Source organism: Salmo salar, chromosome ssa04 (assembly GCF_905237065.1).
Source record: "Salmo salar chromosome ssa04, Ssal_v3.1, whole genome shotgun sequence".
NCBI lineage: Eukaryota > Metazoa > Chordata > Actinopteri > Salmoniformes > Salmonidae > Salmo > Salmo salar.
In genome coordinates, this window is record NC_059445.1 from 21246469 (window position 1) to 21272055 (window position 25587).

The 25587-nt window shown below is 44.0% G+C and overlaps 1 protein-coding gene across 2 annotated transcripts in view; it reads left to right on the forward strand.

Annotated features, from left to right (window-relative positions):
• Positions 1-25587, forward strand: part of LOC123742427 (large neutral amino acids transporter small subunit 3) — a 45309-nt gene extending 19722 nt beyond the window's left edge. For both annotated transcript variants that reach the window (XM_045716647.1, XM_045716648.1), the window contains exons 6-15: positions 13111-13203; positions 13417-13550; positions 13735-13889; positions 15662-15808; positions 16141-16176; positions 16374-16485; positions 17073-17202; positions 21167-21240; positions 21599-21722; positions 21973-25587. In XM_045716647.1, the coding sequence (XP_045572603.1) occupies positions 13111-13203; positions 13417-13550; positions 13735-13889; positions 15662-15808; positions 16141-16176; positions 16374-16485; positions 17073-17202; positions 21167-21240; positions 21599-21722; positions 21973-22176 (1209 nt within the window). In that variant the 3' untranslated portion in view covers positions 22177-25587. The remainder of the gene's footprint in view (positions 1-13110; positions 13204-13416; positions 13551-13734; positions 13890-15661; positions 15809-16140; positions 16177-16373; positions 16486-17072; positions 17203-21166; positions 21241-21598; positions 21723-21972) is intronic.

Sequence of the window (25587 nt, forward strand, 5' to 3'; positions counted from 1 at the left end):
ATATGTCAACCGTATGTCAACCGCATACCCACAGTATATCAACCGCATACCCACTGTATGTCAACTGCATACCCACTGTATGTCAACTGTATGTCAACCGCATACCCACTGTATGTCAACCGTATACCCACTGTATGTCAACCGTATATCAACCGCATACCCACAGTATGTCAACCGTATATCAACCGCATACCCACAGTATGTCAACCGTATATCAACCGCATACCCACAGTATGTCAACCGTATATCAACCGCATACCCACTGTATATCAACCGCATACCCACTGTATGTCAACCGTATACCCATTGTATGCCAACCGCATACCCACTGTATGTCAGCCGTATATCAACCGCATACCCACTGTATGTCAACTGTATGTTAACCGTATACCCACTGTATGTCAACCGTATACCCACTGTATGTCAACCGTATATCAACCGCATACCCACTGTATGTCAACCGTATGTCAACCGCATACCCACTGTATGTCAACTGTATACCCACTGTATGTCAACCGTATGTCAACCGCATACCCACAGTATATCAACCGCATACCCACTGTATGTCAACCGCATACCCACTGTATGTCAACCGCATACCCACAGTATGTCAACTGCATACCCACTATATGTCAACCGTATGTCAACCGCATACCCACAGTATGTCAACGTATACCCACTGTATGTCAACTGTATGTTAACCATATACCCACAGTATGTCAACTGTATATCAACTGTATATCAACCGCATACCCACAGTATGTCAACCGTATGTCAACCGTATATCAACCATATGTCAACCGTATGTCAACCGCATACCCACAGTATATCAACCGCATACCCACTGTATGTCAACCGTATGTCAACCGCATACCCACAGTATGTCAACCGTATGTCAACCGTATATCAACCGCATACCCACAGTATATCAACCGCATACCCACTGTATGTCAACCGTATGTCAACCGCATACCCACAGTATGTCAACCGCATACCCACTATATGTCAACCGTATGTCAACCGCATACCCACAGTATATCAACCGCATACCCAGTGTATGTCAACCGTATACCCACTGTATGTCAACCGTATATCAACCGCATACCCACAGTATGTCAACCGTATATCAACCGCATACCCACAGTATGTCAACCGTATATCAACCGCATACCCACTGTATATCAACCGCATACCCACTGTATGTCAACCGTATACCCATTGTATGCCAACCGCATACCCACTGTATGTCAGCCGTATATCAACCGCATACCCACTGTATGTCAACTGTATGTTAACCGTATACCCACTGTATGTCAACCGTATACCCACTGTATGTCAACCGTATATCAACCGCATACCCACTGTATGTCAACCGTATGTCAACCGCATACCCACTGTATGTCAACTGTATACCCACTGTATGTCAACCGCATACCCACAGTATATATATATAGCTCCACACCGCGTGGCCGCTGCCACTCTAACCTGGTGGTCCCAGCACGCACGACCCACGTGGAGTTCCAGGTCTCCGGCAGCCTCTGGAACTGCCGGTCTGCAGCCAACAAGGCTGAGTTCATCTCAGCCTATGCTACCCTCCAGTCCCTAGACTTCCTGGCGCTGACGGAAACATGGATTACCACAGATAACACTGCTACTCCTACTGCTCTCTCTTCGTCTGCCCACGTGTTCTCGCATACCCCTAGAGCATCGAGCCAGCGGGGTGGTGGCACTGGAATCCTCATCTCTCCCAAGTGGACATTCTCTCTTTCTCCCCTGACCCATCTGTCTATCTCCTCATTTGAATTCCATGCTGTCACAGTTACCAGCCCTTTCAAGCTTAACATCCTTATCATTTATCGCCCTCCAGGTTCCCTTGGAGAGTTCATCAATGAGCTTGACGCCTTGATAAGTTCCTTTCCTGAGGATGGCTCACCTCTCACAGTTCTGGGTGACTTTAACCTCCCCACGTCTACCTTTGACTCATTCCTCTCTGCCTCCTTCTTTCCACTCCTCTTCTCTTTTGACCTCACCCTCTCACCTTCCCCCCCTACTCACAAGGCAGGCAATACGCTTGACCTCATCTTTACTAGATGCTGTTCTTCCACTAATCTCATTGCAACTCCCCTCCAAATCTCCGACCACTACCTTGTATCCTTTTCCCTCTTGCTCTCATCCAACACTTCTCACTCTGCCCCTACTCGGATGCTATTGCGCCGTCCCAACCTTCGCTCTCTCTCTCCCGCTACTCTCTCCTCTTCCATCCTATCATCTCTTCCCTCTGCTCAAACCTTCTCCAACCTATCTCCTGATTCTGCCTCCTCAACCCTCCTCTCCTCCCTTTCTGCATCCTTTGATTTTCTCTGTCCCCTATCCTCCAGGCCGGCTCGGTCCTCCCCTCCAGCTCCATGGCTCGACGACTCACTACGAGCTCACAGAACAGGGCTCCGGGCAGCCGAGCGGAAATGGAGGAAAACTCGCCTCCCCTGCGGACCTGGCATCCTTTCACTCCCTCCTCTCTACATTCTTCTCTTCTGTCTCTGCTGCTAAAGCCACTTTCTACCACTCTAAATTCCAAGCATCTGCCTCTAACCCTAGGAAGCTCTTTGCTACCTTCTCCTCCCTCCTGAATCCTCCCCCCCCCCTCCTCCCTCTCTGCGGATGACTTCGTCAACCATTTTGAAAAGAAGGTTGACGATATCCGATCCTCGTTGCTAAGTCAAACGACACCGCTGGTCCTGCTCACACTGCCCTACCCTGTGCTTTGACCTCTTTCTCCCCTCTCTCTCCAGATGAAATCTCGCGTCTTGTGACGGCCGGCCGCCCAACAACCTGCCCACTTGACCCTATCCCCTCCTCTCTTCTCCAGACCATTTCCGGAGACCTTCTCCCCTTCCTCACCTCGCTCATCAACTCATCCTTGACCGCTGGCTACGTCCCTTCCGTCTTCAAGAGAGCGAGAGTTGCACCCCTTCTGAAAAAACCTACACTCGATCCCTCCGATGTCAACAACTACAGACCAGTATCCCTTCTTTCTTTTCTCTCCAAAACTCTTGAACGTGCCGTCCTTGGCCAGCTCTCCTGCTATCTCTCTCAGAATGACCTTCTTGATCCTAATCAGTCAGGTTTCAAGACTGGGCATTCAACTGAGACTGCTCTTCTCTGTGTCACGGAGGCTCTCCGCACTGCTAAAGCTAACTCTCTCTCCTCTGCTCTCATCCTTCTAGACCTATCTGCTGCCTTTGATACTGTGAACCATCAGATTCTCCTCTCCACCCTCTCCGAGTTGGGCATCTCCGGCGCGGCCCACGCTTGGATTGCGTCCTACCTGACAGGTCGCTCCTACCAGGTGGCGTGGCGAGAATCTGTCTCCGCACCATGCGCTCTCACCACTGGTGTCCCCCAGGGCTCTGTTCTAGGCCCTCTCCTATTCTCGCTATACACCAAGTCACTTGGCTCTGTCATATCCTCACATGGTCTCTCCTATCATTGCTATGCAGACGACACACAATTAATCTTCTCCTTTCCCCCTTCTGATAACCAGGCGGCGAATCGCATCTCTGCATGTCTGTCAGACATATCAGTGTGGATGACGGATCACCAGCTCAAGCTGAACCTCGGCAAGACGGAGCTGTTCTTCCTCCCGGGGAAGGACTGCCCGTTCCATGATCTCGCCATCACGGTTGACAAATCCCTTGTGTCCTCCTCCCAGAGTGCTAAGAACCTTGGCGTGATCCTGGACAACACCCTGTCGTTCTCCACTAACATCAAGGCGGTGACCCGATCCTGTAGGTTCATGCTCTACAACATTCGCAGAGTACGACCCTGCCTCACACAGGAAGCGGCGCAGGTCCTAATCCAGGCACTTGTCATCTCCCCTCTGGATTACTGCAACTCGCTGTTGGCTGGGCTCCCTGCCTGTGCCATTAAACCCCTACAACTCATCCAGAACGCCGCAGCCCGTCTGGTGTTCAACCTTCCCAAGTTCTCTCACGTCACCCAGCTCCTCCGCTCTCTCCACTGGCTTCCAGTTGAAGCTCGCATCCGCTACAAGACCATGGTGATTGCCTACGGAGCTGTGAAGGGAACGGCACCTCCATACCTTCAGGCTCTGATCAGGCCCTACACCCAAACAAGGGCACTGCGTTCATCCACCTCTGGCCTGCTGGCCCCCCTACCTCTGAGGAAGCACAGTTCCCGCTCAGCCCAGTCAAAACTGTTCGCTGCTCTGGCACCCCAATGGTGGAACAAGCTCCCTCACGACGCCAGGACAGCGGAGTCAATCACCACCTTCCGGAGACACCTGAAACCCCACCTCTTTAAGGAATACCTAGGATAGGATAAAGTAATCCTTCTAACCCCCCCTTAAAAGATTTAGACGCACTATTGTAAAGTGGTTGTTCCACTGGATATCATAAGGTGAATGCACCAATTTGTAAGTCGCTCTGGATAAGAGCGTCTGCTAAATGACTTAAATGTAAATGTAATGTAATGTAAATGTATATCAACCGCATACCCACTGTATGTCAACCGCATACCCACTGTATGTCAACCGTATATCAACCGCATACCCACAGTATGTCAACAGCATACCCACAGTATGTCAACCGCATACCCACAGTATATCAACCGCATACCCACTGTATATCAACCGCATACCCACTGTATGTCAACCGTATACCCATTGTATGCCAACCGCATACTGTATGTCAGCCGTATATCAACCGCATACCCACTGTACGTCAACCACATACCCACTGTATGTCAACTGTATGTTAACCGTATACCCACTGTATGTCGACCGTATACCCACTGTATGTCAACCGCATACCCACTGTATATCAACCGCATACCCACTGTATATCAACACTGTATGTCAACCGTATATCAACCGCATACCCACTGTATGTCAACCGCATACCCACTGTATGTCAACCGCATACCCACTGTAGGTCAACCGCATACCCACTGTATGTCAATTGCATACCCACTGTATATTTGTATATCTGCTCATTCTCTTATAGCTCTATGCTCACTCTACCTAGTTGTATATAATGTATGTAAACTTTGTTTAAACTCCGCCGTCTGTATTCTCTCTAAATGTTGTCTATCACTAGCAACACCATATCACCAAGTACAATCCTGAGTATGTGTAAATGTACTTGGTGAATAAAGGTGATCTGATTCTGACCAGTCTATGTTGGTTATTATAACCATATAAATAGATTCAATGGATATAACTAACTATACACTGAGTGTACAAAACATTACCGAACACCTGCTGTGTCCATGACATAGACTGACCAGGTGAATCCAGGTGAAAGCTATGATCCCTTATTGATGTCACTTGTTAAACCCACTTCAGTCAGTGTAGATGAAGGGGAGGAGACAGGTTAAAGAATGATTTGTAAGCCTTGAGACAATTGAGACATGGATTGTGTGTGTGCCATTCCGACGGTGAATGGGTAACACAAAATAAAGTGCCTTTGAACCGTGTATGGTAGTAGGTGCCAGGCACACCGGTTTGTGTCAAGAACTGCAACACTGCTGGGATTTTTACGCTCAACCGTTTCCTGTGAGCATCAAGAATGGTCCACCACCCAAAGGACATTCAGCCAACTTGACACAACTGTGGGAAGCATTGGAGTCAACATGGGCCAGCATCCCCGTGGAACACTTTCAACTCAATATTAGGAAGATGTTCCTAATGTTTGGTATACTCAGTGTATAGTCGTGGCCAAAAGTTTTGAGAATGACACAAATATTAATTTCCACAAAGTTTGCTGCTTCAGTGTCTTTAGATATTTTTGTCAGATGTTACTATGGAATACTGAAGTATAATTACAAGCATTTCATAAGTGTCAAAGGCTTTTATTGACAATTACATGAAGTTGATGCAAAGAGTCAATATTTGCAGTGTTGACCGTTCTTTTTCAAGACCTCTGCAATCCGCCCTGGCATGCTGTCAATTAACTTCTGGGCCACGTCCTGACTGATGGCAGCCCATTCTTGCATAATCAATGCTTGGAGTTTGTCAGAATTTGTGGGTTTTTGTTTGTCCACCCGCCTCTTGAGGATTGACCACAAGTTCTCAATGGGATTAAGGTCTGGGGAGTTTCCTGGCCATGGACCCAAAATATCGATGTTTTGTTCCCCGAGCCACTTAGTTATCACTTTTGCCTTATGGCAAGGTGCTCCATCATGCTGGAAAAGGCATTGTTCATCACCAAAAACCACCCAATGTAGAAACATCTCAAGGATGATCAATGGAAACGGGATACAACTGAGCTCAATTTCGAGTCTCATAGCAAAGTGTCTGAATACTTATGTAAATAAGGTATTTCTGTCTTTTATTTTTAATACATTTAAAAACCTGTTTTTGCTTCGTTATTATGGTGTATTGTGTGTAGATTGATAAGCAAAAAAAGTAATTTAATCAATTTCAGAATAAGGCTGTAACGTAACAAAATTTGGAAAAAGTGAAGGGGTCTGAATACTTTCCGAATGCACTGTATAAGGCATACTTTAGCTATTGCTATTATACACTATATTACTGTATATGGTTGTCAGTTGGTGTTTTGGGAGGATTAATACTTTTTTTCTGTATAGTATGTGTGTATTTTTGTTTTTCTTTGCGTATAAATGTGATTAATAGTGGGTGTGTGTGTTGGCCGTTCAGGGTCTCCACAGCACATGCTGTTCTGCTCCTGGCTCTAAATTCTGGCACACGTCTGTCGGCCAATCAGATCACCGAGCTGACGACACGCCTCGTCCCTGCCCCGCACCCCTTCCCAAAACACACAAGGACACGCGTCTCTCCCTCTCTCCCCCTCTCTTTCTCTCCGCCCTCTCTCTATCTCCCTCTACCCCCTACCCCTCTCTCTCTTTCTCTATATATCTCTCTTTTCCTCTGTCTCTATATATATACACACACTGTAAACCCCCTGGTCTGTGGCAGTAGTTCCAGGTGGTCAAGGCCCTTTCGTTCCATTGACCTAAATCACACGTCCATCCGTCAATCCGTCAGTCAGTCAATATGAGGTACCTGAGCTATATGACCTTACATTCTCCAGGGCAATCGAGACATATCCCATTCCTCTTTTTGTTGTTGTTGTAGAATGTTGTTCCGATTCTGTTTTTAAGGCTCCCTGCTTTTTCTCGAGTTCACCCATCTTCAGACCCTCTCTCTGTCTTTCTACCCCTCTCTCTGTCTCTCTACCTTTCTCAGTCTCTCTACCTTTCTCTCTCTGTCTCTCTGTCTCTCTACCCCTCTCTCTGTCTCTCTACCCCTCTCACTGTAGAGCCCTGCATGACATGGCAAACGTCTCACACGTTTCCCTCCTAGGCATTGACTCTTTCGTTTCATCCATCTTAATAATGTCAACCTTTTGGTTCTGTCTGCCTGTCTCTGTCTGTTAGTCCATGGCAGTGTGTGTGGGGGCACGTAGCTGAGGCTCCTGAATACCTCAGATAGGTCATTAAGAACGAGCTGGAGCTCTGCCCTGACCCATACACTGACCTACAGGACCTGGAGAGAGAATGGTCATGGTCATGGGGCGACTTTATCTGTACCTCTGCCAAGACCTGACCAGGGAAAACTGCAGGCCCTAGTTATTGGCTAAAACTACACTCTTAGAAAAAGGTTTCTGTATAGTACCAAAAATGGTTCTATAACTTCATATAGCAGCCCTTAAGGTTCTATATAGAACCCTTTTGTAGGGTTCTTTAATCAGAACCCAATGGGTTCTATATAGTGAGTGTAGGGCACAGGGTTTTTCCTGGTCGGGTCACTTGGTCCAGAAAACTGTAGTACAGGCTAGTATGTCACTATCAGCAGGATTAAATTGGGAGGGGGGAGAGGGAGTGATAAGGATGGAAAACAGGGAGAGAGACTGTTGTGGAAACAGGAAATATCTTGAAGTAGGGTGTCAAAGTGTGTGTGTGTGTGTGTGTGTGTGTGTGTTTGGCTTCTTCCTGTTTTTTTTTATACAATGTTGCATTTAATTGTTAGAGATAACTGCCCAAGCATCTGAAGAATCTTTTTTTTAAAGGAGTGGTAACTCCCACCCTTTTTCTATTTTCTGATTTTTATTGAACAGATAGTGAGGAATGACAGAGGGGAAAGATATACAGAGTTATTGTTGATATAAAGGATTCATATAACTTGTTTACATAGATGCTGTCTTTATAGATTCCGGTTGTTATGCACATCTTTAAATAGAGGTTAACACAATGCTGTTTGATAAATCTCTAAGCTCAGCTTGGCACAGTGTGAGTTGACACAGTTTGCATCTGAAATGGCACCCTATTCCTTACATAGTAGTCAAAAGTAGTGCACTATATAGCAAATAGGGTGCTACTTCAAATCGTAATACATATCTATATAGAGAAGTGCAAACAGTGTTGTAGCTCTGAGTCTAGCTTTTTTTTTTTTACATTGTATAAAAAGTACAATCACAAAGATTTGATTTAAGCCTTCATAGAGAAATCTCATCACAATTCTGGTATGTATTTAAGCTCAGTGAGCTAATGCAGTATGTGTTGTCACTATATTTAACTTGCGTTTATACCAGCAAAGTAGCCTGACTAATTACCGTTCCGTGCAGCAAACGTTCATGTGAGCTCGCGAGATCAGGCAGCTTGCGAGGCTACCAGGAAAGCCCGCTGTTATAAACAGGAAGTTTTCCAATGGGAGAGTGGTGCTGACATAGCCTGATGTGATGTATGTTATTATCTGTGTGTCCTTTTTATCCGCATAGGCTGGCACTGGCACAGAGTTGTTGGCACGACGTAGGGGGAAATATTTACAGCTGTTGTGCGTGTCTGTGTGTTGGGCATTACTTCAGCAGCTTCTACTGTGCCACCTGCACAGTTTCTCACACACACACACACACACACACACACACACACACACACACACACACACACACTTCACAGCAACAAATGCATTTTTGGCACGCAGACACTCAGTACTTGCACAAAGTCCTCCAACAGAGAAAAGAGGAGGGAGGGAATGAGTGAGGAAAATAACAAGGCATCTACAAGACGACTTGTATGGTATTTGTTTATTCATAACCCCAAATGTACATATTTTCTACCTTTTTCCAAGTTAAACCGTTAGTTTTGCAAAAGTGCCAGCAACCAAAACATCTAAAATCAGCACTGTGATTATTATATGCAGAGTCAGAGGCTGTGAATACAAAGCAAGGCTATTCCCCCTGCCTCAGGCTAGCATGTGTCTCCTAAATCAGCAGAGTAACTGACCTAACACGTGTTGCAATGCTGCGTGTCAGGACCCTCTCCATAAAGATGAACAGCTCATATCACCACCTGGTGTTACTTTCATAGAATTGCATCTTGAGCACTTCCAGTGTCTTCGGGAAGTATTCACACTCCTTTACTTTTCTCACATTTAGTTGTGTTAAATCAAATCAAAGTTTATTAGAGCCTGAATTTAGAGCCTGAATTTAAAATGGATTACATTTTAGATTTTGTGTCACTGATCTACACACAATACCCCATAATGTCAAAGTGGAATTTTGTTTGTAGAATTTGTATTTTTATTTTATAAAAAAATGTAAAGCTGAAATGTCTTGAGTCAATAAGTATTCAACCCCATTGTTATGGCAAACCTAAATAAGTTCAGGAGTAAAAATGTGCTTAACAAATCACATAAATTACATGTTCAATCATAGTGATTAATATGATTTTTGAATGACTACCCCATCTCTGTACCTCGCACATACAATTATCTGCAAGGTCCCTAAATCGAGTAGTGAATTTCAAGCACAGATTCAACCACAAATACCAGGGAGGTTTTTCAAAGCCTCGCAAAGAATGGCACCGATTGGTAGAATTGTAAAAATAAAATAAAAAAGCAGACACTGAATATCCCTTTGAGCATGGTGAAGTTATTAATTACACTTTGGATGATGTATCAATACACCCAGTCTCTACAACGATACAGGTGTGCATCCTAACAGTTGCCGGAGAGGAAGGAAACTGCTCAGGGATTTCACCATGAGGCCAATGGAGATTTAAAACAGTTACGGAGTTTAATGGTTGTGACAGGAGAAAACTGAGGATGGATCAACAACATTGTAGTTACTCCACAACACTAACCTAAATTACAGAGTGAAAAGAAGGAAGCATGAACAGAGTACAAATATACCAAAACATGCATCCTGTTTGCAACAAGGAAATTAAGTAAACATGCAAAAAAAGAAAGGAACTTTTTGTCCTGAATACAAAGTGTTATGTTTGGCGAAAATCCAACACATCACTGAGTACCACTCTTCATATTTTCAAGCATGGTGGTGGCTGCATCATGTTATGGGTATGCTTGTCATCGACAAGGACTAGGGAGTTTTTTGTTGTTGCATAAAAAGATACAAAATACAGCTATAAGCACATGCAAAATCTTAAAGGAAAACCTGGTTCAGTCTGCTTTCCAACAGACACTGGGAGATTAATTCACCTTTCAGCAGGACAATAACCTAAAACACAAGGCCACATCTACGCTGGAGTTGCTTACCAAGACAACGTTGAATGTTCCTGAGTGGCCTAGTTACAGTTTTGACTGAAATCAGCATGGAAATCTATGGAAAGACATGAAAATGGCTGTCTGGCTATGCTCAACAAGGCAATCAAACAAGCTAAGTGTCAGTATAAAGTCAAAGTAGAGTCGCAATTCAACGGCTCAGACACGAGAGGTATGTGGCAGGGTCTACAGTCAATCACGGACTACAGTCAATCACGGACTACAAAAAGAAAACCAGCCCCGTCGCGGACTCCGATGTCTTGCTCCCAGTCAAAGTAAACAACTTCTTTGCTCGCTTTGAGGACAACACAGTGCCACCGACACGGCCCGCTACCAAAACCTGCAGGCTCTCCTTCACCGCAGCCAACGTGAGTAAAACATTTAAACGTGTTAACCCTTGCAAGGCTGTCGGCCCAGACGGCATCCCTAGCCGCGTACTCAGAGCATGCTCAGGCCAGCTGGCTGGTGGGTTTACGGACATAAACAATCAATCCTTATCCCAGTCTGCTGTTCCCACATGCTTCAAGAGGGCCACCATTGTTCCTGTTCCCAAGAAAGCTAAGGTAACTCAGCTAAATGACTATCGCCCCGTAGCACTCACTTCCGTCATCATGAAGTGCTTTGAGAGACTAGTCAAGGATAATATCACCTCCACCCTACCTGACACCCTAGACCCACTCCAATGTGCTTACCGCCCCAATAGGTAAACAGACGACGCAATCGCAATCACACTGCAGACTGCCCTAACCTATCTGGACAAGAGGCATACCTATGTAAGAATGTTGTTCATTAACTACAGCTCAGCATTTAACACCATAGTACCCTCCAAACTCGTCATTAAACTCGAGACCCTGGGTCTCGACCCCGCCCTGTGCAACTGGGTCCTGGACTTTCTGACGTGCCGCCCCCAGGTGGTGAGGGTAGGAAACAACATCTCCACCCCGCTGATCCTCAACACTGGGGCCCCACAAGGGTGCGTTCTCAGCCCTCTCCTGTACTCCCTGTTCACCCATGACTGCGTGGCCATGCACGCCTCCAACTCAATCATCAAGTTTGCAGACAACACTACAGTGGTAGGCTTGATTACCAACAACGACGAGATGGCCTACAGGGGGGAGTGTGGTGTCAGAAAAATAACCTCACACTCAATGTCAACAAATCAAAAGAGATGATCGTGGACTTCAGGAAACAGCAGAGGGAGCAGCCCCCTATCCACATCGACGGGACAGTAGTGGAGAAAGTTCCTTGGCGTACACATCACGGACAAATTGAAATGGTCCACCCACACAGACAGCGTGGTGAAGAAGACTCAGCAGCGCCTCTTCAACCTCAGGAGGCTGAAGAAATTTGGCTTGTCACCAAAAACACTCACAAACTTTTACAGATGCACAATCAAGAGCATCCTGTCGGGCTGTATCACCGCCTGGTACGGCAACTGCTCCGCCCACAACCGTAAGGCTCTCCAGAGGGTAGTGAGGTCTGCACAACGCATCACCGGGGGCAAACTACCTGCCCTCCAGGACACATACACTACCCGATGTCACAGGAAGGCCAAAAAGATAATCAAGGACAACAACCACCTGAGCCACTGCCTGTTCACCCCGCTATCATCCAGAAGGTGAGGTCAGTACAGGTGTCAAAGCTGGGACCTAGTCACTTTAAACAATGCCACTTTATATAATGTTTACATACCCTACATTACTCATCTCATATGTATATACTGTACTCTATACCATCTACTGCATCTTGCCTATGCCGTTCGGCCATCGCTCACCCATATATTTATATGTACATATTCTTATTCATTCCTTTACACTTGTGTGTATAAGGTAGTTGTTGTGAAATTGTTAGATCACTTGTTTGATATTACTGCACGGTCGGAACTAGAAGCACAAGCATTTCGCTGCACTCATATTAACATCTGCTAACCATGTGTATGTGACCAATAAAATTTGAACAATCAACTTGACAGAGCTGGAATAATTTCAAAAAAAAGAATAATGGGAAAATATTGTACAATCCAGTTGTGCAAAGCTCTTAGAGACTTACCCAAATAGCCTCACAGCTGTAATCACTGCCAAAGGTGCTTCAACAAAGTATTGACTCAGGGGTGTGAATAGATATGTACATTTGATATTTCTGTGTTTCATTTTCAATCAATTTGCAAAAAGTTCTAAAAACATGTTTTCACTTTGTCATTATGGGGTAGTGTGTGTAGATGGGTGAGGAGAAAAACATATATTTAATCCATTTTGAATTCAGGCTGTAACACAACAAAATGTGGAATAAGTCAAGGGTTATGAATACTTTCTGAAGGCACTGTACACGGACTCAACAGTCACTGTGCTCACCCGTGATCTTTCTGTTTCTCTCTCTCTCTTATCTCTCCCTCTCATCTCTTTCTCTCTCCTCTCTCTCTCTACCTCTTATCTCTGCTTCCCTTCTCTCTTTCTCTCTCTCCCTCTCTTATCTTTCTCTCCCTCTTCTCTCTCTCTCCCTCTCTCTGTCTCTTGCTGTCACCCCTTTCGCTCCCTCTGTCTCCCCCTCTCTCTCTCCTTCTCTCTGTCTCCTAGTTACCCAACATGTTTGGGAACGTGCGCTCCACCATCTTGTCTCTAATGATCGGCTCCTACGCCTCTTCAGCCGTCACGTTCCCTGGAGTCAAGGTAGGACAGTTACTCCTCAGTTCCCTCTGGGAGTTTAGGTCAGTGTTTGTTACAGTAAGCACCTTGTGACAAATGTTGATTGATTGATTGAGGATTCACAGAAAGGCATTACTTTATGGCTTTATTTGATATTGTGATATATTATAGTTGAATTTGCTAACCTCTTTCCCATACTTCTCTCTCTCACTCCCTCCCTCTGTTTCTTCTCTCCAGTTGATCTATGATCTAGGTGTGTCCTTCAGGGTGATCATGTGGGTGTGGTCGGGGCTAGCCGGTCTCGTCTTCCTCAACTGCTTCCTTAATTGGCCGATGGAGGCTTTCCCCGCACCTGAGGAGATCAGCTACACGTCAGTATCCATGACAACGTTACTATCATAACACAACATTACATGACATAACTCTAATGTTATAGACTGTTACGGTAACCCAAATCATTGAATTACAGAGGGGGGAGTTTTTCTTTCTCCATTGCTCCAATTACTCACTCACTTCACTTCACTTCCTTCCCCTTCTCTCTCCTTGCTCCCTCAGCAAGGAGGTGAAGCTGAGTGGCATGGTGATGGATGACAAGGTGACGGGGGACAGATTCTACAGTCATGTGACCACGGTGGGAGAGAAGATGGGTCCGAAGCAGCAGGGGCCAGATCCCTCGTCAGAGCAGCTCCCACCTGGAGAACAGACACAGGGTGAGGAATAGCATAGGATCACAACAAAAATGGTTAGAACCAGATAGAGCTAGTTAAAACTCTCTGGGCTAGGCGGGACGAATTCGTCCCACCTACGCAACAGCCAGTTGAATCCCGTGGCGCGATTTTCAAATACCTTAGAAATACTATTACTTCAATTTCTCAAACATATGACTATTTTACAGCATTTTAAAGACATGACTCTCGTTAATCTAACCACACTGTCCGATTTCAAAAAGGCTTTACAACGAAAGCAAAACATTAGATTATGTCAGCAGAGTACCCAGCCAGAAATAATCAGACACCCATTTTTCAAGCTAGCATATAATGTCACATAAACCCAAACCACAGCTAAATGCAGCACTAACCTTTGATGATCTTCATCAGATGACAACCCTAGGACATTATGTTATACAGTACATGCATGTTTTGTTCAATCAAGTTCATATTTATATCAAAAACCAGCTTTTACATTAGCATGTGACGTTCAGAACTAGCATACCCCCCGCAAACTTCCGGGGAATTTACTAACAATTTACTAAATTACTCACGATAAACGTTCACAAAAAGCATAACAATTACTTTAAGAATTATAGATGCAGAACTCCTCTATGCACTCGATATGTCCGATTTTAAAATAGCTTTTTGGTGAAAGCACATTTTGCAATATTCTAAGTACATAGCCCAGCCATCACGGGCTAGCTATTTAGACACCCAGCAAGTTTAGCCTTCACCAAAATCAGATTTACTATTACAAAAGTTTGATTACCTTTGTTGTCTTCGTCAGAATGCACTCCCAGGACTGCTACTTCAATAACAAATGTTGGTTTGGTCCAAAATAATCCATCGTTATATCCAAATAGCGGCGTTTTGTTCGTGCGTTCCAGACACTATCCAAAATGGTAAATCAGGGTCGAGCGCATGGCGCAATTCGTGACAAAAAAAATCTAAATATTCCATTACCGTACTTCGAAGCATGTCAACCGCTGTTTAAAATCCATTTTTATGCCATTTTTCTCGTAAAAAAGCGATAATATTCTGACCGGGAATCTCCTTTTAGGTAAACAGAGGAAAGAAAACAAAGCTTTCGGTCGACGCGGGCACGAGCCTGAGTCTCACAGTACTGTAACCAGCCACTACCCAAACGCGCTACTTTTTTTCAGCCAGAGCCTGCAAAGCCACGATTCAGCTTTTTGCCGCCTTCTGAGAGCCTATGGCAGCCGTAGGAAGTGTCACGTAACAGCAGAGATTCTTTGTAATGGATAGAGATGGCAAAGAAGGTCAAGAAATGGTCAGACAGGGTACTTCCTGTACAGAATCTTCTCAGGTTTTGACCTGCCATTTGAGTTCTGTTATACTCACAGACACCATTCAAACAGTTTTAGAAACTTTGGAGTGTTTTCTATCCAAAGCCAATAATTATATGCATATTCTAGTTACTGGGCAGGAGTAGTAACCAGATTAAATCGGGTACGTTTTTTATCCAGCCGTGTCAATACTGCCCCCTAGCCCTAACAGGTTAAAGAACCAGTCAGAACTAGACATAACTGCTTAGAACCGGATACAGTTAAATGGAACTGGTCAGAGCTGGTCTTCCAGGGCTTCACTCACCAACCATAATCAATGGACGATATTGAGCTCAACCCTACTATAAAATCTAATATCTGTTCAACTTTTTTATAAAAATGTGTTAACAAATTGACAAAATAACTTACCCAAGTATCATTATCTCATGTTTAATTCTTACCCCCGCCCCTTCTTTCCCCTGACAGGTGGCCCTCCGTTCCGTAGTTCAGTCTGCTCGCCCATCTTCCTGTGGAGTCTCATCACCATGGCGATGACCCAGCTGCGCATCATCTTCTTTATGGGTGCCATGAACAGGATGCTGGAGTTCCTGGTTACCCACGGAGACCCACACCGTAAGGACCAATCACTTGCAACGGTTTTAAGTTGTGGGCACTGTCACATTAGCCTTGTGAAACAAGACTGACTTCGTAATGGCTCACATTTTGTTTCCCATATTAAGTGACGCGAAACAAAATGTGAGCGCAGCGGTCAGCCTGCCACATATCTTAATCTTTATTTTTTGTAAAGTATATTGAGACGCGAAATCTGCTGTAAATAACATATGACTTGAATATCTGTGGCACCGAATGGTCAGTTTTAGGGGAATGGCATCTGTGATTTGTTATGATGTTAGTGGGTGGGAATTTGGGACTTCCATGACTTTCTGTGTGTTTTCTGATTTCAGCCTCTAAGGATCTATTGATGGAGGCAGAGCAACAAGGTGAGAGAACGAGACATTCCATTGGAACCGTGTGTGTGTGTGTGTGTGTGTGTGTGTGTGTGGGTGTGTGTGTTTGTAAATGTGTGCGTGCGTTCAGGTTTGTGAGAGAGAGCGAGAGGGCCTGTGTGTTTTGTACTGTGTATGTGCGCACGTACGTACGCGTGTGTGTTTTCTGACCGTGTGTCTCCTCTCCTCAGTGGGTTTCTACTCGTCAGTGTTTGGCTCCCTGCAGCTGCTCTGCCTCCTCACCTGTCCTCTGATTGGCTACATCATGGACTGGAGGATGAAGGAGTGCGACGTAGACCAGAGGTGTGCGTGTGTGCGTGCACGTGTGTGTGACAGAGAGGGAGTGAGAGCGAAACAGAGAGAGACCGGAACCGAGAGAGAGAGAGAAAGAGAGAGAACATAGGAACTTCGGTTATAAACCACTCATCTCATCCATCATGCTGATTGGACAGTGTTTACACTTACAGCCCACTAAGAAAATCTCTGGGCCCAAGGTATTTTAAACACATTCACCTAGTCATTCCTGCCCCCCTTAGTAAACTGCACGTCCTTGTATGTGCCTATTGGTGCCTGGATGCATTAATACAAAATCACCACTAAGCTGGTGACATAAGCTGTTCATCCGTATGGAGAGATGGACAGCGTTTGACTAATATTGGTCACTCAGCTTTCTTTAAGGGAGAAATAATTCAGAAGAGACCAAGCATGACATGCTGAGAGAGAGCAGGGTTGTGTTCATTAGACATTAACTAAAGAAAACGTTGTAAAATTGTAACTTTCCGTTGCAATTAAAAAAAAAAAAGTTTTCTGTGGCGTTCCCTAATAAACACAACCCTTGGTATTTTCCCGATGATTTTTTATTTTATTTATCCCTGACCTCTTCTCTCCAGCCAACTTGAACCCCCGAAGAGAGACAGGAAGATCCAGAAACTGACCAATGCCATCCGCGCTTTCATCATCACCAACGTTCTACTGGTCATCTTCGGAGTCATCCAGATGCTAGACAACCTGCCTGTACAGGTAAGAAGATAGCCACATGACCCAACCCCTACCTTACCTGGGGTGCGTTCGGCAGGACACCAGACGGTGATACAGCCCGACAGGATGCTCTCGATTGTGCATCTGTAAAAGTTTGAGTGTTTTAGATGACAAACCAAATTTCTTCAGCCTCCTGAGGTTGAAGAGGCGCTGTTGTGCCTTCTTCACCATGCTGTCTGTGTGGGTGGACCATTTCAGTTTGTCCGTGAGGTGTACGCCCAGGAACTAAAAAACTTTCCACCTTCTCCACTATAACACCTACTCATTCATATATTTTTTGTACTATTTTCTACATTGTAGAATAATAGTGAAGACATCAAAGCTATGAAATAACACATATGGAATCATGTAGTAACCAAAAAAGTGTTAAACAAATTAAAATATGTTTTATATTTGAGAAAATCTTCAAATAGCCACCCTTTGCCTTGATGACAGCTTTGCACACTCTTGGCCGCAAATAAGAAAATGGTACTGTCTTGTTTGCGTATATAAGGAATTTGAAATTATTCATACTTTTACTTTTGATATTTAAGTACATTTTAGCAATTACATTTACTTTTGATATTTAAGTATATTTAAAAACAAATACAAATACTTTTACCCAAGTAGTATTTTACTGGGTGACTTTCATTTTTACCTTAATAGAAAGTGACTCAAGTATCTTTACTTTTACTCAAGTATGCCAATTGGGTACTTTTTCCACCACTGAACGGGGGCTAATGACTTTAGAACAGGAGCTAATGACGGTTTCGCCCAGTGATGTAGTTGAGTCACTAAACCTTGAGTCCGAATTGAGGTGGAAATACTCTGGGTAGCCATTTGATTAGATGTTGACGAGTTTTATGGCTTGGGGGTAGAAGCTGTTTAGAAGCCTCTTGGACCTAGACTTGGCACTCCGGTATCGCTTGCCATGCGGTAGCAGAGAGAACAGTCTATGACTGGGGTGGTTGGAGTCTTAGACCATTTTTAGGGCCTTCCTCTGACACCGCCTGGTATAGAGGTCCTGGATGGCTTGCGGTCAGAGGTCGAGCAGTGATGCAACCAGTCAGGATGTTCTCGATGGTGCAGCTGTAGAATCTTTTGAGGATCTGAGGACCCATGCCAATTTTTTTCAGTCTCCTGAGGTTTTGTCGTGCCCTCTTCACGACTGTCTTGGTGTGCTTGGACCATGTTAGTTTGTTGGTGATGTGGACACCAAGGAACTTGAAGCTCTCAACCTGCTCTACTACAGCCCTGTCAATGAGCATGGGGGCATGCTCGGTCCTCCTTTTCTTGTAGTCCACAATCATATCCTTTGTCTTGATCACATTGAGGGAGAGGTTGTTGTCCTGGCACCACATGGCCAGGTCTCTGACCTCCTCCCTATAGGCTGTCTCGTCTGTGATCATGCCTACCACTGTTGTGTCATCCGGAAAACTTAATGATGGTGTTGGAGTGCCTGGCCACGCAGTCTTGGGTGAACAGGGAGTACAGGAGGGGACTGAGCCTCACCCCTGAGGGGCCCCTGTGTTGAGGATCAGCGTGGCGGATGTGTTGTTTCCTACCCTTACCACCTGGGAGAGGCCCATCAGGAAGTCCAGGATCCAGTTTCAGAGGGAGGTGTTTAGTCCCAGGGTTCTTAGCTTTGTGATGAGCTTTGAGGGCACTATGGTGTTGAATGCTGAGTTGAAGTTAATGAATAGCATTCTCACATAGGGGCTCCTTTTGTCCAGGTGGGAAAGGGCAGTGTGGAGTGCAATAGAGATTGCATCATCTGTGGATCTGTTAGGGCGGTATGCAAATTGGAGTGGGTCTAGGGCTTCTGGGATAATGGTGTTGATGTGAGCCATGACCAGCCTTTCGAAGCACTTCATGCCTACAGACGTGAGTGCTACGGGTCGGTAGTCATTTAGGCGGGTTTCCTTAGTGTTCTTGGGCACAGGGACTATGGTGGTCTGCTTGAAACACGTTGGTATTACAGACTCAATCAGGGACATGTTGAAAATGTCAGTGAAGACACTTGCCAGTTGGTCAGCGCATGCTCGGAGTACACGTCCTGGTAATCCGTCTGGCCATGCGGCCTTGTGAATGTTGACCTGTTTAAAGGTCTTACTCACATCAGCTGCGGAGAGCGTGATCACACAGTTGTCCGGAACAGCTGATGCTGTCATGCATGTTTCAGTGTTACTTGCCTCGAAGCGAGCATAGAAGTAATTTAGCTCGTCCGCCAGGCTTGTGTCACTGGTCAGCTCTCGGCTGTGCTTCCCTTTGTAGTCTGTAATAGTTTGCAAGCATTGCCACATGCGTCGGACGCCTCACAAGTCCTCAAGTGGCAGCTTCATTAAATAGTACCCGTCTCAACATCAACAGTGAAGAGGCGACTCTGCGATGCTGGCCTTCTAGACAGAGTTTCTCTGTCCAGTGTCTGTTCTTTTGCCCATCTTAATCTTTTATTTTTATTGGCCAGTCTGAGATATGGCTTTTTCTTTGCAACTCTTTCTGGAAGGCCAGCATCCTGGAGTCACCTCTTCACTGTTGATGTTGAGACTGGTGTTTTGCGGGTACTATTTAATGAAACTAGACACACTAATGTACTTGTCCTCTTTCTATTCTGGTTAGGGCCAGTTTGCACTGTTCTGTGAAGGGAGTACTACACAGCATTGTACGAGATCTTTAGTATCGTGGCAATTTCTCGCACGGAATAGCCTTCATTTCTCAGAACAAGAATAGACTGACGAGTTTCAGAAGAATGTTCTTTGTTTCTGGCCATTTTGAGCCTGTAATCAAACCCAAAAATGCTGATGCTCCAAATACACAACTGGTCTAAATAAGGTCAGCTTAATTGCTTCTTTAATCAGGACAACAGTATTCAGCTGTGCTAATATAATTGCAAAAGGGTTTTCTAATGATCAATTAGCCTTTTAAAATTATAAACTTGGATTAGCTAACACAACGTGCCATTGGAACACAGGAGTGATGGTTGCTGATAATGGGCCTCTGTACGCCTATGTAGATGTTCCATAAAAGAAATCAGCCCGTTTCCAGCTACAATAGCAAGTTACAACATTAACAATGTCTACACTGTATTTCTGATCAATTTGATGTTATTTTAATGGACAAAAAAAATGTGCTTTTCTTTCAAAAACAATGACATTTCTAAGTGACACCAAACTTTTGAATGGTGGTGTATAATCGGAGGCGGAGCCTGAGTGGAGGCTGTGTTTGCTGGGTGTGATGTGTCCACACTGCTTATCAGAACCACGCTGCACATCTGTACTGCTAATATTAATTGTCGTTATCACTGAAAAGCTCTCAATCTCTCCAAAAACTATTGTCCAGTCCACTTAGAAGTCAGATTTTAGTCAAAGATAATTTCATCTTGTCTCGTTTTAGTCAACTGAAATGAAAAATCATTTTTCTTTACTTGTAGTTTTTTCTGGGTCTATTTAGTCAGTTATAGTGTCACTGAAAAATAGGTGTTTTTATGATTTATTTTAGTCACTATTTCTGTTGACGAAATTAACACTGCTACAGGTTCTTAGATTGTGTATCTTTGGTTTGCTGTAACCAAATAAAACCCATCCCTACACTTTGGAGTTTTAAGGCAAACCTTAAGAAAATATGAATGCTTTAAGACAGAACAGGCTAAGAGAAAGTATAATAGTATTAATGAATGTTATTGGTCTATTTGATTTCGATTGATGCGATTATGTCTTTTTTTGTGGATATATTTAGTTTCATGCATTTTCAAGAGGACCACAATGGAACTTGTTTGTGTTATCCTTGATGATTTTGAAATGCAGCAGTATCCACGTGTGGTTTTATTGTGTTTTTAAATGGCCAAATAAAATAAACTAATTCTCTCCCTCTCCATCCCCCTATCCTTTTATTTTCCTACGACCCCACTTTATTTTCCTACTACCCCACTTGATCTATCTCTCTCTCTTTCTTTTTCCCTCCCTCCCAGATAATTTCCTTCATCGTCCACACCATGGTCAGAGGTTTCGTCCACTCCTGTGCTGGAGGACTCTATGCTGCTGTGTAAGTACATTACGACGTCAACTAAACACATTGTTGGACTTTTGCTTTCCAGCATATTACACCCACGCTATGATCGTCTCAGTAAGATTCGTAGGTGTGTGTGTGTGTGTCAAGAGTTTTGAGAATTGTTTGTTACACAATTTGGAAAACAGTGTTACATATCAATAGCAGTTACAAGCTAAATTATTGGATACAATTCACAAATGTCACAAATTGGCACAAACACAAAAAAATACAACTTTAAAAGATGCATTATCTTAACAAAACATTGGTGCTACAGTTAAGGTGTCTGTTTTGGTGAGGTATGGCACAGTCAGTTTTGATTGGAGAGGTAACCATTACATTCCGCCCCTTCCAGATATCCGTCCAATCACTTTGGGACATTGACGGGGATGCAGTCGATGATCAGCGCGTTGTTCGCTCTCCTCCAGCAGCCTCTCTTCGTCATCATGGTGGGACACCTGGGAGGAGACCCCTACTGGGTGAGGCCACACACAAACACGCACGGAGAGCATACACACACACAGATCACATACATGCAGACACACATGGCACACACCCACATGATGACACTAGTACTTTGCCACTGTACTACTGAGATTGTAAGGCAAATTAATTAAAACTGATTCATGTGAATGGACAGAAACAGAAAATTGAGGCAATAAGATTTATTAGAAAAGTATGTCTCAAACATGTTCTTTCTCTGACTTAACTCTATCCTCCAATCAACAGATCAACCTGAGCCTGCTCATTGCCTCATTGGCTGGATTCCTGTTGCCCGGATACCTGATCTATCACCGTAGAAACCTGATGCGAGAGAAGGTGGAGAAGCGTGAGAGGGAGGCCGCTAACCAATCAGAAAGAGAGAGAGAAACCTTACGGCAATCAGAAAATGGCCATACCAAAAACCATACTAATGGACATCTCAGCAATTAAGCCTAAGAATCTCGACCGCACTAACAGTCAAATATCATAGTCGTTAATTGTAAAATATCATTATAGACCATCGTCATGATGATGACATTGATGGTTGTCATTTTCAACAAGGACAGTGATGACGATGTTGTGCATTGGAGTTTGGACTTGGGTCCATGTCGCCCTTAAGCCCTTTTCAATTTGACATCAAAATATACACTCAATATACTCATTAGTGTTTTAAGTAGGACATGCCAAAGAAATCCTAAAATATACATTTAACTCTTATTTATTTTAATTAAAAACATGGAAATCGAGGTTCGGCAATTCAATAACTAAGCAATAATATTTACAATGACCATAAATTCCATGAAGGTTATTAGTACCATTTCAGGTCACCCTTCAACCAACCGGAAGCACAGCTCTCAGTGTTCTGTAGTAGACAGAAACTGGATCTCTTTCGCCATCAGATTGGCTGGTGTAACATTGAACTACCTCCCCCACCACACTACAGTCACTTCTTTTATTTAGGCCTAGCAGCCAGTCTGGTAGTAATATTTTATCAGTGTTTGTTTGTCTTTCCCGGTTCCCTCCCTGTATCTATACTTATCTTTATTTTGTCTGTACATCCAGCGGAGAATACAGATTAGGAGGAGACAAAGTGGGAATGGTGGTGAAAGGGAACCTAAGTTTCCAAATCCATGTGCCTAGACCACCAGCCCATGGGGCCTGCACATCCCTATTATTTTGACTATCAATCTGCACCTGCAATCTTTCCCCGTGTCCCCTTCTTTATGTCCATGTCAGACCTGTCATTGTAAGTCCACCTGCAATCTTTCCCCGTGCCCCCTTCTTTATGTCCATGTCAGACCTGTCATTGTAAATCCACCTGCAATCATTCTCCGTGCCCCAGTCTTTATGTCCATGTCCAAGTCCACTAAGTACTATGCCCACTTGGTCAAGTCTACGGCTGTGTCTGAAGTGGCACCCTATATAGTGCACTACTTTTAACCAGGGCCCATAGGGTAAAAGTTTGGACACACCCTGGGTCACTACCGCTATGTCCCTGTGTTCATCCCAGAGTTAGTATTTGAATATCTCCGTGCATCACAATGTGTCCACCCGAAATGTGGGATTGAGTCCCAAATGTAACCCTATTTCCTATATAGTGCACTACTTTTGACCAGAACCATATGGGCCCTGTTCAAAGGCAGTATACTACATAGGAAATCGGGTGCCATGTGGGACTCAACCTAGGTTTTGAGATGACATCATCATCCATTGTCATTTCAGCCAATCATAGCTAGGTTCAGGACAGTGGTACGGTGTGTGAGGTGTTGTGCAGGCACAGCCTAGTTTGTAACAATATTGATGGAATTTTGTTTTTAGAGAATCATGTTATTGGATTTGTTGCATTTCATGAAATTGGAACGTGAAATGTCTGTGTAGTTATATAGAAATGCCAAATCGGTACCTATTTCTGAAACCTTTAAGGTCAGCTATTACACGTGAGCTTTTACGGAGAGCTGTAGATTAGTTTTACAAAAAAGTATTTATTTGTTTAAACGTGGGAAAGAAAGAGCACTTGTCGAAAGCTGATTCAATCTGGAGAACCAACCAACCAACCAACCAACCATCTTGAAATTTTATACAGTATTTACAGTTAACAGTACCGTATGAGAGAAAAATCATATACAGATGTGTTGCTCAAATCAACTCCAAAAGCTGGTTGAATCTGATCAACCAACAGTCTTCAGTGTTTAAAAACATTATTTACAGTCAACAATACTGTGAGGTCAAATAAAACAGTATTTACAGTTAACAGTACTGTATGAGGTCAAATAAAACAGTATTTACAGTTAACAGTACTGTATGAGGTCAAATAAAACAGTATTTACAGTTAACAGTACTGTATAAGGTCAAATATAACAGTACTGTATGAAGTAAGATGGATGCACCTGAACCCCAATATCACTGTCCCCATGACAACGACAGTAGAACCACCCCATTGGAGCAGGGCTTCATTTAGCAGGTACATTGTGGCTGCTAGGCTATTTATGTAGGGTACAGAACATCCCAAATGGCACCCTATTCCTTATATAGTGCACTACTTTTGACCAGAGCCCTATGGGGGCTATGGTCAAAAGTAATGCACTATATAGGGTATGGGGTGCCATTTGTGATGGAGACATAGTGTGTATGATGTAGTAGCGCTTGAATCTAAAAGATAATACTGTAATGTAATAATGAGTTGAATTATTCATAAATGAAATGTGTGTGCTTTATTGTAAGTGCCTGGGAATCAAGTCTTTTTTTGTGCTAGCCTGGTCCCAGATCTGTTTGTTCTCTTGCCAACTCCATTGCTCATTGTCAAGCCAAACATGGGATGACAATAAGTGAAAAGAAGTTGACATGATAGCACGAACAGACTGGCACTCGGACTACTTTTGTGCCCATTCCCACAAAGAACAATGTAGCGGTATGTGTAGTACCTATAGTGCCTGAAATGCACTATGAGAATGTAAAGCCATAGTTTTGCTGCATATGCTTGTTGGATGTTTTCTCATCTTTTTAAGACTTGAGAGTTGCTTTGCTATTTATTTGATTTGCGCATCCGAAAAAGAACTGTTGGTTCATCCACATCACAGTTGCTCTCCAACTATGCCTCTCAGAGTAGGAGTGGTGATCTAGGATCAGTTTTGCCGTTTAGATCATAATGAATTAGATAACATGGACAGGGGGGGACCTGATCCTAGATCAGTACTGCTACTCTGAGATGCTTTAAGAATACAGCAACTTTCACATATTTCCACCGCTGTGTGTGAGAACATCCATTATTATCACTGATCTTATAACATTTGTAATAATAAGATCATATTATGCGGGCAATGTGGTGAAGAGAATGTAAGAGGATCCAAAACAATGTATTATAAATAGGCTATGAATAGAAAATGTAATATTTAAAGACATGCTCCGGAACTTTGACGACAAAGAAGTATTTTTTTCAACCTCCCGCTTTGGGTTGGATGTGTCAATGTGTAGTTCATACATGCATAATTACTGTCTTACCTCAATTAGCGCCTAAATCCAAAGTTTGAAAACGACTGTTTTCTGGAAGCTGTGTGGCGCCATTTTCCATACTTTTTCACCCACGTGGGAAAGCCCCCTAGCAATTCGAGGTTCAGCCAATGAGCTTTTAGCCCCTCGCCATTTGAGTGACAGTTAGCGAGAGAGCGAGCAATGACGTGGTGCACATATCTGCACATATGTGACGTAGTACGCAATTTCTGGGGACCACTTTTGGCTCGTGAGCATTACTTTCAGAACTACTGGCTAAAAAGTATACACAAGTACCGGAGAATCTCTTTAAGTGATTTCACTGATGTTTTTGGGGTGCTTCTCTTTGTGAAGTAATAAATGAACAGATTTCAA